Source organism: Delphinus delphis, chromosome 15 (genome assembly GCF_949987515.2).
Source record: "Delphinus delphis chromosome 15, mDelDel1.2, whole genome shotgun sequence".
Taxonomy (NCBI): Eukaryota; Metazoa; Chordata; class Mammalia; order Artiodactyla; family Delphinidae; genus Delphinus; species Delphinus delphis.
Genome location: NC_082697.1, coordinates 50,656,862 through 50,673,095, shown reverse-complemented (window position 1 = coordinate 50,673,095; position 16,234 = coordinate 50,656,862). Strand labels below are relative to the sequence as shown.

General features: G+C 59.1%; 1 protein-coding gene across 2 annotated transcripts in view; it reads left to right on the top strand.

The window, feature by feature from the left end:
• Window positions 1–16,234, top strand: part of PKD1 (polycystin 1, transient receptor potential channel interacting) — a 47,385-nt gene that overhangs the window by 2,212 nt on the left and 28,939 nt on the right. For both annotated transcript variants that reach the window (XM_060031508.1, XM_060031507.1), the window contains exons 2-6: window positions 14,189–14,260; window positions 14,381–14,452; window positions 14,538–14,707; window positions 15,054–15,725; window positions 15,824–16,007. In XM_060031508.1, the coding sequence (XP_059887491.1) occupies window positions 14,189–14,260; window positions 14,381–14,452; window positions 14,538–14,707; window positions 15,054–15,725; window positions 15,824–16,007 (1,170 nt within the window). The remainder of the gene's footprint in view (window positions 1–14,188; window positions 14,261–14,380; window positions 14,453–14,537; window positions 14,708–15,053; window positions 15,726–15,823; window positions 16,008–16,234) is intronic.

The following is a 16,234-nucleotide window of genomic DNA, read 5'->3' as shown; positions in this document are numbered from 1 at the left end:
GTTTTGGCGTCCAGGAGCTGTCCAGGAAATAAACGGCACTGGTAGCTTGGCCAGGGGCCCGCAGCAGGGTGCAGGCTCCCAGGCATAGCAGCGGAGCCTGAGCCTGTTGCCTTGCATGTGTCCCCTTAGGCTCTGGTCTTGGGTTTTGGAGGTCCAGGGAGCTGGTGGCCTGGCCTGAGCCAGCAGGATTCCCAGGGTTGCTGATCCTGCAGCATGTGATGATGGGACTCTGGGAGGAGGGGGATGGGGAATAGAGGAGACTTCATGTTCTTGTTGACACTCTGAAGCTGCCTCTGGGAGATTTCCAGAGGACTGGGTGCAAAATGGTAAACTGGGCCCTTGGGTGCAAATGTTAAGGCCCCCTCACCCCAGTCCCTCAGGCCACCATCTGTGCTCTGTGGGCTGCCCCAGCCATTCTGCCTGTCCACCCTGCAAACCCCCTCCTCAGGGAGCAGGAGGTGGGTGAGGCTTCTCTTCTCCCAGGGAGCAGGGCTGAGCTCAGAGATGCCAGGGAGCCTCCCGGGTGAGGGTGTGCGTGTCCAGGGGCCCCAGTACCCCTGCCTCCTGGGTTTCACCAGCAGCCTCCTCTAGCGGGCTCAGGCCTGGCGTCTCTGTCATCAGTGTCTCGCAGCCACGCCTCCATTTGAGACTCCTTGGCCAGCCTGAGGTGTGGCAGGACAGCTGTGTCCAGACTTGGGTGGGAGGACAGGGGCTGGCTGGTGGGGGATTCGGGGCCCCTGGGCCTCGGCATGCAGGATAGCCCAGGAGTCTGAGACCGCAGCCTTTCTTGGGTTAAGTGATGCTGCTGGGAGATGACAGCCTGAAGAAGATGACGTTACTCAGTAAAATGTTGTTGCTCTCCTATTTTTAAAGCTTTTATCCTGGAGAGTTTGAACATACACAAAAGTGGGAGGAATAGTGTGATGAACCTCATGGACCCACTGCCCGGTGGCCTGGCCTACCCCTCCACACCTCCACCCCACCCCAACCCATTTTGGAAGCAAATTCCAGCCATCCTACTTTTGATCTGTAAGCATTTTGGAATGTATGGTGACACCTCGATCACACCTAAAACAGTGCATAATACCCTGATCACTTTGCATGTCCAGTGTGTTCAAATTTGTGGTTGTCTCAGTTTTTTTAGTAGATTGAATTAGGACCCAAATAAGGTCCACGCAGTGGCAGTGCGGTTAGTTGATGTCCTTTAAATCTCTGTGGATGTGTAGGCTTTCCTTCCATCTGTTTCCTCTTGTGCGATTTATTGAAGAAACCGGCTCCGACGGCACCTTCTTTTGGATTGTGTCTCTGTGTGTCCCTCTGCCCTTGGTGTTCTTCCTGTACATTGATGGTCGGGTCCAGAGCTGTGTTGTATGGTGAACCACATTTCAAGTGCTCGAGCCACAGAGCCAGCGGGCTACCATGTTGGACGGGACGGCATAGAGAGTTCTAGATGTGACAGCACTGCTCCAGGTGCTGTCAGTCATTTTCAGGTGTGGTTGCTTTTGGCTGACAGCTTTTCAGGTGATGTGAGCTGCTAATTTTGGCCAGGGGCCCAAAGTGGGCCTCGTACTGTCTTGTGAATGTTTGGGTCTAGGACTAGGCTCAGAGCAGGGACTCAATAGGCACTTGGTTTGCTGATTAAAATATTGGGGCCTTAGGGTCTTCCATTGGCTGGGGGCACCCAGGGCCTCGCCCTTCCTCACCTGTGCCCCTAAATAATAGGGGAATCTCTGGGCGACTCAGCCCCTGGGGCCTGCACAGGACATGGGTGTGAGGGAAGATGGACATCAGGGAGTAGACCCCTGGGCTTGGCGTGGGCCTGGCGTGTGTGTAACGTGTTAAATTGCAGGTGTCATGCACATGGCTGCCTTGAGGGCTGGCGGGGCAGCGGAGGGCCCTGTCTCTGGGCCCTCACCAGAGGGAGGGCCTGGCTGCTGTGTTCCTGGCCCTGTGCCAGGGGTCTTCAAGGCCCACGTCTCTGAGGCTTTTATGACAGCAGAGCTAGTGTTAAACCAAAAGACAGATGATAAGGAGGAGGCCATTTTGGAGGGGCTCCCTGGAAGGATCCCCAGTGTAGGTGACATTGAAGCCAAGACTCAGTGCTCACGCAGGAGTCATGCAGGGGCTGGGAGAGAGCGTCCCAGATAGAGGGGACAGCCTGGTAGAGTCTCAGAGGTGCCAGGTGATGGAGGGGCGGGCGGTGGGGCCTCTATCGAGAGAGCAGGGGGGCAGCATTGAGGGACCCAGGAGAGAAGCGTCATGATTGGCATCTTCTAGAAAGAACACTAGCTGGGGCGTGGAGACAGTGGGTTTCAGGAGGCCCTGGGTGTCCTGCGTACTCAGCTGGTCTCACCCTCACATTACCTGAGCTGCATATGATAGCTGGCACTTGGAAATGCAGACTAAGTGCACATGTAACATTAGTTTTGTGGTAAGACACAGACTGCAGATTTGTCTGAACTGTGGACAAGAGGGCACACACTGCCTTCTGTAAGGTCCCCTGGCAGGTCAGGCAGGTGAATGGGAAGGCTTCAGCTTCATCTGTGACACCTGGGGACACGAAGGGACCAACACCAGAGCATTTCCAGTGCCAGTAACCCTCAGGAGCCAGGCAGTAGCTGGGAGCAGTGAGGACAGCCACCATCCAGGAGGGTGAACACACCTGCAAAACGACTGCAGGGTGGGGAAAACATGCAAACCATCTATCTGATGAAGGACTTGTAGCTAGAATACATAAAAACCTTTATGACTCAATGCTAAAAAAATGGGCAAAGGATCTGAACAGTTCAATCTCCAAAGGAGATACACAAATGACCAATAAGCACATGAAGAGATGCTCAGTGTCTAGCTTTCAGGGAAACGCAAATCAAAATTACAGTGAGATACCATTTCATACCCACTGGGATGGCTGTCACCAAAAGACAGACAATAAGGAGTGTTGGTGAGAACGTGGGGAAATTGGAATCCTCGTGCACGGCTGGTGGGGATGTAGGATGGGGCAGCATTTTGGAAAACAGTATGGCAGCTCCTCAGAAGATTAAGCTAAGCATAGAGTTAGCATAGGGCCCAGCCATTCTCCTCTCAGGTGTATGTACACCCAAGAGACACGAAACCTACGTCCACACAAAAACTTGTACACAAGTGCCCGTAGCAGCATTATTCATAGTACCTGTAAGGTGGAAACAACTCAAGTGTCTATCAAGAGATGAATAGATACACAGAATGTGGTCTGTTCATGAAATATTATTCAGCCATGAAAAAGAATGAAGTACTGATACATGCTACAGGGTGGATGAGCCTTGAAAACATGTTCAGTGAAGGAAGCCAGACACAAAAAGCCACATGTTGCATGATTGCACTGATAAAAAATGTCCAGAACAGGCCAATCCATGTAGGCACAAGCAGACTAGTGTCTACAGCTGGGATGGGGGATGGGGGTGGGGGATGGTGGCCAAGCATTGTGGGGTTTCTGTTTTGGGGGATGAAAATGTTCTGGAATTAGATGGTGGTGGTGGTTGCACAACCTTGAGAATATACTAAAAACCACTGAATTGTAAACTTTAGAAGGGTGAGCTTTATAGTATGTGAATTATAAAACAAATCTCTGAAGAAAATATCCCAGGGGTGCACCCCACTTCTGCAGCCGCCTTGTCTTCTCCACGGTTGCCATGAGTGGGGACTCTCTGCTGAGCCCTTTTCTTGTGATGTGTTGCCCCAATGCAGTTGGGTTAGAACCACACTTGGTTCCATTTTACAGACCAGGAAACTGAGGCTCCCAGAGGTTGAGTCACTTCCTAGGGTCACGTGGCTGGTAGGTTGTGGCAGAGAGGTGATTTCATCAGCACGCTCTGGGACATATCCCTGGAACTGCATTCGGGGGCCTGGGGTACAGCACCAGTGACCTGCTTCGTCAGCAGACAGAGGTGGCGGTGGGGGCATCCCTGAGTGGGTCTGGGTTATGTTTGAATGGGACCAGGTGGGCTCTGGACTCAGGCCCCAGCTGCTTGCCTGGGCCTGCCCTCCCCAGCCCTTCCCACCAGCTCCCTCCTTGAAATTCCCTTGGCTGTCCGGGCTCTGGTCCTCCCCACTGACTTTCTATTTGGTTCCAGGAGGGAGGCAAGGAACACAGGAGTAGGGGACTTAGGCTCTGGGTCAGACCTGGTTCACATCCCAGCTCCTCCGCTTCCTGTATGACCTTGGCTGAGTCACTTGGCCTCTCTGAGTTTCAGTTGCCTCACCTGCAAAATGGGTACCATGAGTGGATGAACCTTATGTGGTTGTGGGGTGTCAGAGGTGAGGGTGTATGGTGCACCCACGGGACTCAGTTGATGGTGGCCACGATAATCATAACTGTTGTCAGAGTGGCCCCCCTGTCCCTTCTCTGTGTTCTCAGAGCCCATTACCTTATACCCAAGCATTGGCAGGAGTTGGGCCCCTAGGACCTGCCCTGCCACAGAGCAGACAAAAAGCCTGAGGAGAGGTGCCCCTGAGCTGGTGCACATGTGCCCGTGACTGTGTTGCTCAGACCAAATGCTGCAGCAGATGGGAAACGCACAGATTAGCCTTGGGCAGGCAGGCTCCTACACACCCCTTGGCACCCAGTCCAGGAGGCCCCATGTTCAGAAGCCTTCCTGCCTCCTCTGGTCTGGCCTCAGAGGTGACTTCAACGCAAAGCCAGGTGGCTGTTGGGATGTATCATACCTCGCATGTTTCTCTTGTGTTTTTATCTGTTTTATGCATTTGTGTGTTCGATGCCTTCATGTGTGGATGTGTAACATGGTGAAGTTATGAGGCATAAACCGCACTGTGAGCTCTCGTGTACACCTTGTTCTGTGCCCTGAGCTGATGAGGCACCATTGGAATCTGCGCACACTCGAGCTGCTCAGTGCTCCCCGTGGCTGCCCCGCTCACTGCAGCCCTCGAGTTGGCCCTTGAGGAGCTGACTGGTGCAGGCGCTTTCGGGTCAGGTGTGCCCAGCGTGCGCAGACTCGGTCTCCCTTTCCCAGATCTCTGCAGGCCCGTCCTGTGGCTTCTGCCTCAGAGGTTAGGTTCGGGCTCCTCTCCGGCTGCTCTGCCATCTTGTGACAGCTGGTCGGGTGGCGGTGCCGCCACCTTCGCCCCCCACCCGGGGGGCCTGTGCCATGTAGGTGGGTGTGTGGGGACCCTGGCTCCCGAGGGGGACCCCGGCTGGGGTTTGGTTTCAAGTGAGGAAGCCATTTTGGATGAGACACACATTTTCCTTTCCGGAACACTCTGCGGTGGCCAGCGCCACAACGGGAACCCAGCCGGGCCCAGCCCACCGAGTGCTGGAATGAAAACACCCTGCTCCGGCCGCGCTGTCTGGGGTGGCGGCCGCCGCCTGGGATGGGTGCGCTGGGGCTCACCCTCCGTGCTGGCCGGCCAGGCCACGTGCCTGCAGTCTCGCTGTCGGGCAATCGCAGCTGGAAAATGCGGCTCACGTCCTTTCTTCCCGGAACACCTCGTTCTTTATGGCTTGGCAGCTGTCTCTGCCGAAGGGCCCAGTGGTACCCAGCCGCCCATGCCAGGGAGGGGGCTACGTTTGGGGACCACAGTGGGCAGGGCTCTTTCTCCCTCTGAGGTGCCCATGGGCCCAGGCCTGGCAAAGTGTGTCCCCAGTTCTAGCAGGCCTGGAGTCCACTCTTGGATCCTATGGGGCTGCCCTGGAAAGGGCTCTGTCCTGAGGCGGGGCAGAAGCCAGCCTTGCCTTTTGGCTGAGGCGAGGAATGAGGGCCAGTGCTCTGGGCAAGGCTAAAAGCACCCGGGGCCTCCAGATCCTGCACCTCTAAACTGAGCCCTATAGCCCAGTGGCCGTGCCCAGCGGCTGACTGGGTGACGGGATTGCTGGCCACGCTGGATGATGCTTCTGCCCCTGGAATTCTGGAGGCCATGTGCCGGCTCCCAGGCCAGGATGGGGAGAGCCCCAGCTACCTTTGTCCCTCACTGTTCGGACTCTTGGGAGCGACCACAGGGTGAGGAGGGCAGCCTCCTGGAGCCTCAGCGTTTCCATCTGTAGAAGGGGTCGGCGCAGCCCCTGCCCTGGCTGACTGTGACGGGCCAGAGTGCAGAGGGACATCCCAGCTGAAGGCAGCACATGGGCGCCAGTGTCCATGGGTACTGGTCCTTTTCCTCCCCTTGCCCTGAAGAGTGGCCCCAAATCCCCAGCTGCAGGTGGAGGGGCAAGCTGGGCCCTCTCCTGGGAGGGTCCCCTCTTAGCCCTTCGCCACCCCCTGCCCCCAGTCTTATTAATGCCCTGACGGTGGCTGCCTCTTTGTAGGCTGATCTGGGAAGGCCCCTCTTCGGGGCTCCCTTCCTTGTCCTGGCCTGTAGTTCCAGGGGTTTCCTGGGCAGGGGATGTCACCACACCAGACGCCTGTGTCTCATCCTGGTGATGGTTCAGTCGTGGGATGGCCACGCCCGGTGAGGGAACCCATAACATGCTCAGGGAAACACAGGCCACCTCCTATTCCGACGCCCTGGGACAAGGCGCCAGGGGGCTCTCGCAGGCCTTTCCCTGTCTTTGAGGTCCAGACCCCCCTTCTGGGCCCTAGTTTGGCGCCAGATGGGGGTGGGTGGCTCGGGCTGGCCCCTCCATGCCCTTGCGCCAAGAGCCTGCCCCCTGCCCACCCCTGCAGCTCACCCTCTCCGCATGTTTTTCTTCAGATCGGCTCTCTCTCCAAAACTTGAATTCATTAATTTAAACATCATCATTTCCGCCCCTGGAAGCCAGCCTCTCTCACCATAAATAGAAGGGAATGAAGACAGAGTGAGGTTACTAGACTCAAACTGACCCACCCCGTCCCACTGCCAAAAGGAGCCGTTACCGCGGCGTCGAGTGGGGGCACTGGGAGCCGAGCATGTGGGTGGGGTCTGGACCAGCCTGTGGGGTCCCAGGGCACCGGGACCAGCCTGTGGCCTCTCATCCCTTCTGCCTCAACCTGGCTCCTGAGGGGATGTGTTGGGGGTCCCCCGTGGCTGGGCTGAGGGAAGCCTGTTTCCCTGGAGCCCTGGGGCCTCCATGGAGAGGACAGGGCAGCTGAGGCTGCATTTCTGGAAGCCCAGCGAGAGCGGGAAGCAGGAGCCCTAGGCCTCGGATGGGGAGTGGGGGGCCTTCTGCCGCAGCTCTGTCCTGTCCTGCCAGAGGGAGGAGGCAGCTGCTGGCTCGGGCAGAGTGGTTACGTAACATCTGCAGGCGGCCTCTCCGGAGCCCATTCCCCCCCAAGCCCTGTTTCCAGCGTGGCGGCCAGCGCCGGGTGGGGTGCTGGGCTGGGGCCTGGTGCTCGCCTCCACTGCTGACCACATGCGTCTGGAATGTGCAGATGTTTCCTTGGGGGCTCCGGCTGGCCCCCAGACCCCGCCTGGCATCTGGACTGGGGAGCAGGCACCCTGGCCACTCCCCCGCCTTGACAGAGAAGGAGACTGAGGCTGCTTGGGGCTGCAGGGCAGGGTCCTGGCTTATCTGCAGCCTCCGTTTCCTCAGCTCTAGGAGGCACTGCACTTGGAGCCACCCAGGGCTCAAAAACGACCTCTCCTTGGCCTCCACCTCACACACCTCTTCCCACTCGGCTTTATCTAACAGCCCCTTCCCCATCTCTCCCTGTTGGGCCCTGAGACACCCTTCCCTGCCCCTCTGCGAGAACTAGGATGTGAGCAGGGGCTGAGCCCTGTGTGGGGAGGTCAGGGGGAGCCACCATTGTCCACAGGATGGGGGCCCCTCAGCACCTTCCGCTGGACACCTCCAGCTTGGTGGTGGAAGCAGGGGTTCTCCCCCACCCCCAGCTCCTGCTCGGAATAGGAAAGATCGGAGCCAGAAGGACACACTCCCCCGGGAGGCTGGATGTCTGATTTGGAAGGCAGGGGGAGTTGGGGCAGCCCAGTGCTGGGGGCAGACTGGGCTCTCCAGTGACAGCTGGGCACTGTGGGAAGAGGAGAAGGAAGGCCCAGGTGTGGGGGTAGAACAGGGGTCTTCACTCCTCCCCCAACACACTTAACTGTCTCGGGTCAGGAGGGGGAACAGGAGGGGACGAGCCAGGTATGAGAAAGCCCCCATCTCCATCCAGTGCTGTGGGCTAGCCTGGTCCCTGGTGCCCAGGGAGGTGACACGTGTCTTGTGCTGTTGTGGGTGTGTGCCTGTTCCCAGGTGGTGTGTGTGGTCCCCAGGTCACCCCTCCCCCTGAGCTGGCCTGACCCCTCCAGACTTGGGGTCCCTGGAAGTTGCTGGCTTGGGCCTTGGAGGGGTCTGGGAGGGTCCACATGGCCAGAGGGTGGACCCTGCTTGGCCTAGGACCTCTTGGGTGCTGGCTCTCTTCCTAGTGGGGGCTGGTTGCTGTGGTGCTTAGCCAGCCTCTGCTGCTTCTGCCAGCTCTGCTGGGCTCCTTGCGCTCCTTTAGGTGGCTCCCTGGGCTTGCTGTGTTCCCCACCGCCCCGCTTTGTAAGACAGAGAGAACCTGAGTGGGGGGCAGGGCGTCAGTGACTATGATGATGTCACGGGGGGGTGCAGTGGAAACCCGAGGGGCTGGGGGTGGGATGGGGCTGGCCCACAGCAGCCTTGGCATTCCCCCAGAACAGTGACGGCAAAAGCAGATGGAGGGACTTCCCTGGTGGCGCAGAGGTTAAGAATCTGCCTGCCAATGCAGGGGATTGGTCCGGGAAGCCCTGGTCCGGGAAGATCCCACATGCTGCAGAGCAACTAAGCCCGTGTGCCACAACTATTGAGCCTGCGCTCTAGAGCCCGTGAGCCACAACTACTGAAGGCAGCATGCCTAGAGCCCGTGCTCCGCAACAGGAGAAGCCACCGCAGTGAGATGCCCGTGCACCGAAACAAGGAGTAACCCCCGCTCGCTGCAACTAGAGAAAGCCCGTGCACAGCAATGAAGACCCAACGCAGACAAAAATAAATAAATTAAAAAAAATAAATTTATAAAAAAAAAAGAATCCACCTGCTAATGCAGGGGACACGGGTTTGATCCCTGGTCCGGGAAGATCCCACATGCTGTGGAGCAGCTAAGCCCGTGTGCCACAACTACTGAGCCTGCGCTCTAGAGCCCGCGAGCCACCACTACTGAGCTCATCTGCCACAACTACTGAAGCCTGCGCGCCTAGAGCCCGTGCTCTGCAATAAGAGAAGCCACCACGATGGGAAGCCTGCGCGCTGCAACAAAGAGTAGCCCCACTCACCGCAACTAGAGAAAGCCCACGCGCAGCAACGAAGACCCAACACAGCCAAAGATAAATTTATTTTTATAAAAAAGCAGATGGAGATGTGGAAAAGTGGCTGTTCAGGGCCTTGAGGCCAGGTGAGGACTCCACCAGTGTCTGCCTCCAGAGGCCCTCCTCCAGTGTCCTCTCTGCACCCCCACCACACTGTTACCCGTGGCACGCCCCTTACGGATGCTCCGAGGCAGCCCTGGCCTGTGGTGATGCACCTGGCTTTTGTCCTGGTTCTGCCTTCAGGCTGCAGGAGCTTTGCCGGGCAGGGTCTTTCTCTGCACTGTGGGCCCTGACCAGACCCAGGTGAGTCCTGGGGAGAAGGGGCTCCCTGGAGCTGGGAGCATGGGGAGCACGTGGCCAGCACTCATGACGGGGTGAGGCTGTCTTCGTCAGTCGGGGGGAAAGCCTCCCGGGGGCAGCTGGGCCAGGCCAAGCTGGATAGAAGACTTAGCTGGGCCCAGGATGGCCAAGAGCCATGGGCCAGTAAGGCCAGGGATGATGGTGTCCTGCCAGGGTGGGCGTTGGCTGGGACACTGAGGTAGACCCAGCTCCCTCCTCCTGCCCTGGTTTTTCTGGCACCGCAGATGGCTCCCCGCAGCTGCCGCTAATGATGGATTTTCCAGAAAATGGGATGTGGAAAAACATTGTAGGGATTTTCCTTCTTTCCTCTTCTGCTTGAGGCCCTGGCTGGGGAGCTGTCCCTGGTGCCCCTGGTGGATGTCTCATGCTTGCACTCACCCTTGTGTCCCACTGTCCCCCAGTCCCCGTCTCTGTATCATCTGACTGCCTAGGGCTTTTGCTTCTGGGCCCCTGCAGCTCTACTTCTCAGAGGCACGGATTCCACAGCTGTCCTCCCTTTAGCCTCAGAGGAGCCCCTGCTTGAGTCTCACTGAAATTTCTCATGGCACAGCCGTCCCCACTTGGTGCGTTGTACTTGACATTGGGTGGAGTCTGTCTGCCTTTCCCTGGTCTCCTGGCCTGCCTCAACCCACCGCGGGGATGGTGTGGATGCCCCAGCAGCCCACCTCTGGGCACACATGCTCATGTGCAGTGGTAGAGGGCCTTGGCCTGTACTGGGAGACACCATGTGTGTGTCTTTTTTTTTTTTAAAGCAGATGAGACTGTCCCAAATTGTTTATTAGGTAGGAGTTTTACAAGCATTGCTTCCGTTAGCAGTAACAGCAGTGCTGGAGAGCGTTATGCCTTCTCCAGGCTGCACCGCGAGAGCCTCACCGTGCTTTGGTGATCCGCTGGGTGTCAGGATTTCTTCTTGTAGCTTTATGGAACGGATCAGTGAGGATAAACTCAAAGAATTTGTATGTGGAATCTTCGCCAACCATTAAGAATCCAGGGCTCTGCGGCCGTGCATTGGCATCGTGCTCACTCCTCAGCAACAGACTAAAGGCTTTGAGCGAACTTCAGTGGCTTAACACAGTGATGCGCAGGCGCCATGGGCTCCCTTAGGCCTGGGCGGCTGCAGCTGCCATGACACACGCAAATCCTGTGTCTCCTATATCCTGCTGGGCCTGGTCTCCCAGTCTGTGCGCTGGATCGGCCGGCCGGGGTTGGGCGGGGCTGCTGTGGAGGGCACGGAGCACCCCGGAGGAAGGCCGACTGCTGCCTCCCCCACTGCTCTTGGCTTGCTTGTGAGCGCCCAGCTTGGCTTACCCAGTGGCACCGCCAGATGGAAGGGGGAAGCTAGGCTCCGTTGTGAGGGGCAGAGGTGACCCTGCCAGAGGGTCCTGTCACTATGTCCCCTGGCCCCCAAGGGCGTCTCTGCTTCTGGAGTTCCTGGGACCCATGCTCTGGGCATGGGCTCCCTGTCACGCAGCCTTTGGGGGAAGGGACCTGCGTGCGCGCGCACACACCCGCCAGTATCCAGATGGGAAACCCAGCTGTTCAGTGGGGTTGTCTGGGACCCCTGGCTCGGGTGAGTCGGGTGGAGCTCCAGCCTTGAGCCCACTGTCAGTGGACCGTGCCGCTTCTTGGAGTGGAGGAGGCCTTGCCTTGACCTCCCCGGTTGGTGTGGCTGCTGGCCCCCCTTGCCCAGCCCATCGCCGTCTGCTCCCCTCTGAAGCCCCCGCTCTAGGTCTTGCTGGGCATCCTGTCTGTCCCCTCCTGCACCGACTTTCTCCTGCTTGAAGAGCAGAATGAAAGTGTGGGAAATGGAGGGGCCTGCCTGCTCTCAGGAGTGGGGTTATTACCGTGCACCCCTCCAGCGCTTTCTTTAGAGTTTGAACAGTCACGGGGAGCGGGGGGACTGCATCTTGCAGCTGCGTTTCTCCTGCCTCTGTGGCTAAGCGGGGGTGTGAGCCACACCTGCTCACCAGCTCCTGTCACATCTCATGGGTGAGGGGAAAGACGTCTGTGCCTCGGGGCGTGCATGTGGCTGTGCTGGTGCCCAAAGCAGTTGAACTCTCAGGGCATGCGGCGTTACTGGGTGGCACCCACACTGCCGTTTTGCGCTTGTTGCCGGGATAGAGCCTTTGCCAAATCAGGTGTCCCCCCAGCCTGCACAGTCAGGCCACTGGTCAGAGCAGCAATGGGGCTGCAGGTCCTCTGGGCTGAAGCCTCCGTCCCCATGTGGTCCCAGCAGGAGCTGCAGCCCCAGCCCTGACCCTGTGGGACCCCTGTCCAGTCTCAGAGGTCCCGCTGCTGGGAGGACCCTGTCCCTTGCAGCTATGTAGCTCTTTTGACTGTGCCCGAGGTTCTACTCACAGCCCTTCTTGAGGAAGCCCCCGATTCAGGGGAGAACTTTGGTCTTGCCCACCTTTGCCCACCTACTGCCTGTACCCTCCTGCCTGAGGCCTTATGATTTGGAGGCTGCCTGTGGCCTGCTGCCTCCCCAGGCAGGCTGCAGCCAGCATCGGCTGAGCATGTCATGTCCACATGCCGTCCACTCAGTGCCAAGTCTCCCGATGGCTGCCCCCTATGCAGAGGGAGAGACCAGGCTCCCAGGGGTTAGCTGAGTGCGTCCAGTCCCCCTTTCCTCACTCCCTTGGTGGGGGCCAGAGGGGGACAGGAGCCCCTTTGGGCCTGGCTTCCCTCGTATCACCTGCAGGCAGGTGGTACCCCTCCAGAAGTCCCCCAGGTGGCCACCTGGCTGTGTTGGAAGCCAGGATCACGTGAGCAGCCTGACTGAGAACTGGCCCCCAGCCAGTATTTGGGTATAGGTGGCCATGAGGCCCCATGTGGATAGCAGGTCCCCAGGAAGGAGCAGTGGTCAGGGGCTGGGGTGGGGGCCATTTCCTGAGCCTCATTCCAGAAGTGGTCCTGGACATTGTGAGCCAGGCAGAGGTATCATACCAGGCATCCCAGCACCACCCCTGGGCATGGTCTTGGGGTCTGGGCTGGCACTCAGGCCCCTGGCTTCCAGGAGGGCCTTGTCTTCACACCAGCCAGTTCTTATTAAGTTCTTGTTGTATGTGGGGCAGCTGGAGAGAGCAAAACCCATTCCAGAGGGTGGCTGATGGAGCTGGGCTTCAGGACACCCCTCAGGCTGCCACGGGAGCTCGGATTAGAGGGACTGTGAAGTCTGGGCGGGTGCCCAGGGATGGGGGTCTGGACCAAGCTGTGGCTCAGGTAGGGTGGGGGAGTCTGAATGTTTTAGGAGCTGGGTTGACAGGACCTGGAGACAGATAGGCCTGGAGGAGGCATTGACAGGCCAGGGAAGGGCAGACCTGGTGAGAGGCATTCTGGGGACATCAGAGGGCCAGAGTGACACCTGGAAGGGCAGAGGCCCCAAGGGTGGGAGGCCCAGGCCTCGTCAGTTTGGAGACTATGGTGGGAGGTATAGACCTGTGGGAGCACAGGGAGGCCTGGGAGGAGTGGCGACTGGAGGTGTCCACTGAGTCAGGCTGGTCCAGGGTCCCTGCCCAGGAGGTGGACGGGCCGGGTGACTGGCCTCCACCTCTATGCCGGGCGGGGAGGTGGAATTGTTGGCTAGAGAGTGTATCCTCGGAAAGACTCGCGAGGGGCTGGGGTCATGTAGTCATTGGAGTGTAGTCACTGGTGTGTCACCACCACGTCACCTGCACTGGGGGTGATGGTAGACAAAAAGTGCTGTTGTTCTGTTTTCATGGTGTTTCTCCAGTTATGAGACCGGGTGTTTTTCTGTGTATCTGTGACATTTGTATATCTTTCGTTAATCTTGCCTATTTTCATCTTTAGCCTTTTTTTTCCCCCTGGAGTAACTTGCTTTCTTTATGGTTTGTTAACAGCATATGTGGAAAGGGGATTATGGGCCTTTAATCCATCATCTAAATTGCTAGTGCTTTTCCCAGCTTGTAGTTTGTTTTCTGATTTTATGATATTTTGTGTGTAAGTTGCATGTTTTTGTGCAGTTGGATCTTTCGGCTTTTGATGTTTTATTTCTGCTCATAGTTTCATGCTTTGAGAACCCGTGACTCTTCTCCCGTGTCTTGCACCATGTTCGGTTCTCTGATATGGTTCTGTTGACCTTGAGGGCCTGGGATTATGGAGATCCAGCTCTAACTCTGGTGCCCAGACCCCAGAGACTTAGCACGGGCTGTCAGTACTGCTCTGCTATGGAGTCGTCCACCAGAGCCCCCTTCCCGTTTGTGTGGTCTGTGCCACATTCCCCCCACCCTCCAGCTGGTAGCAGCTGGGCCCCTGGCCCTGGAAACCCCTGGGCTTCCTTGTGTGTTCTGAACCCTGTGTGGAGGGGTGAAGCCTGCCCTACATGGTGCAGTCCTGCTGGGGGAGGGGGCAGGGGGTGGGAGGGGAAGGGGCAGGGCATGGATGGAGTGCTGAGGGGCCAGCTCTCTCCTGCCTCGGGCTCTCCAGATGAGAGTTCATTCAGGTCTTCCACCTCTGGCCCTGGGAAGAGGGAGCTCAGAAGGTGGGAGGCTGCAGCTGGAGAGCATCTGAGGTGGGCCCGGGTGGACTCTGTGCCATGCCTTGGGCCCCAGCACTGACCTGCAGCTGCTTTGCTCTCTAGAGATGTCTCCCACAACCTGCTCCGAGCGCTGGACATCGGGCTCCTGGCGAACCTCTCGGCGCTGACAGAGCTGTGAGTGTCCCCTCCAGGGCTGCTGCGGGATTCCACGCACTGGGCAGGTGGCGGCTGCCTGTCATTGTTGCGGTTGAGGGGGCTCGCGTCAGACCATGTCGAATCTCTCCTTTCTTTTAGGGACATAAGCAACAACAAGATTTCTACATTAGAAGAAGGAATATTTGCTAATTTATTTAATTTAAGTGAAATGTAAGTTTTGTTGGTTTTGGTGGCTGTCGGCAGCTGGGCCCGTGGCCCCCACACCTGCCCTCTGAGCCTGCCCCGCCCCCTGCAGAAACCTGAGCGGGAACCCGCTGGAGTGTGACTGTGGTCTGGCCTGGCTGCCGCGCTGGGCAGAGGAGCAGCAGGTCCGTGTGGTGCGGCCTGAGGCGGCCACGTGTGCTGGGCCCGGCCCTCTGGCCGGCCGGCCCCTCCTCAGCGGCCCCCTGTTGGACAGCAGCTGTGGTGAGTGCGAGTGGGCGGGACACACTTGGTCCCTCCCTGCCGGGCAGCTTGGCCAAGCAGCCGGCGGGAACCCTGCCGGTTTTCAGGGGTCTCCAGCCTATGGTGGCAGATGGGGATTGGGGAACAGCTGCACGAGAGAAATAATTACAGGGGCTAGGACAGACTGACTGGGGGAGGGGTCGCAGAGGCCCTCTGGACCAGGGGACCACGTAGGTGTGAGGCGGGGAAACCAGTCTGGGGGTGGGGGTGAGCGCCACGCAGCTGTTGGAGGGTCGGAGATGATGTGATCTGGGGTGTAGAATGGGGTGGGGTGCACCCTCGGGACCAGCCTGCCTGCCCCTTCCAGGTGAGGAGTACGTTGCCTGTGTCCCTGACGACAGCTCGGGCGCCGTGGCGCTGGTGGCTTTCTCAGCTGCCCATGAGGGCCCGCTGGCCCCTGAGGCCTGCAGTGCCTTCTGCTTCGCGGCTGGCCGGGGCCTCGCGGCCCTCTCAGAGCAGGGCAGGTGCCTGTGCGGGTTGGCCCGGCCTCCCAATGCCTCTTCGGCCTGCCTACCCTCCTGCTCCAGCCCCCCACTGCCCCCCGCCCCCACCTGCCGGGGGCCCACCCTCCTCCAGAACATCTTCCCTGCCTCCCCAGGGGCTGCCCTGGTGGGGCCCCAAGGACCTCTGGCCTCTGGCCAGCCCGCAGCCTTCCACGTCACTGCCTCACTGCCAGTCAGCTCCACGCGCTGGGACTTCGGCGACGGCTCCCCTGAGGTGGACATTGCTGGCGCGGATGCCACTCACCACTATGTGCTGCCTGGGCGCTATCCCGTGACGGCCGTGCTGGCCCTGGGGGTCGGCTCTGCTCGGCTCTGGGCAGAGGTGTGGGTGGAGGCGGCTCCCGTAGCCCTGGAGCTCATGTGTCTGGCCTCTGTGCATAGCGACGAGACCCTGAAGCTTGGCGTCCGAAACCGTGGCGGCTCTGGCCTCGAGGCCACCTACAGCATTGTGGCCCTGGGCGAGGAGCCAGCCCGAGGTGGGGCCGCCCCGCCCCTGGGCCTGAGTCGGGGTGGGTGGGGCAGCCCTGGTTGGGCACACATCGATGCCTTGTCTCTCTGCTCTCTGACCCCCCAGTGGTGCATCCGCTCTGCCCCTCGGACACTGAGATCTTCCCTGGTAACGGGCGCTGCTACCGCCTGGTGGTGGAGAAGGCGGCCTGGCTGCAGGCACAGGAGCAGTGCCGGGCCTGGGCCGGGGCCGCCCTGGCTATGGTGGACAGTCCTGCCGTCCAGCACTTCCTGGTCTCCCACGTCACCAGGTGCCTGCCCAAATGCCGCTGGTCCTTGGAGAGGCTGGGAGGTCGGGGGAGGTCCCCAGAATGCTGGGGTGGGGATGGAGCATGAGCACATTGGGGTATCTGGAGGTGCTGTAGCCAGCCAGCCTGGCTCTGGGGATAAGGAACCATGTTGTGCCCACGTGTGGCCGTTCCTATCAGCTCTCTCGGCACAGATGTGGACACGGGGGTGCCCACTGTGGGAGGTGCAC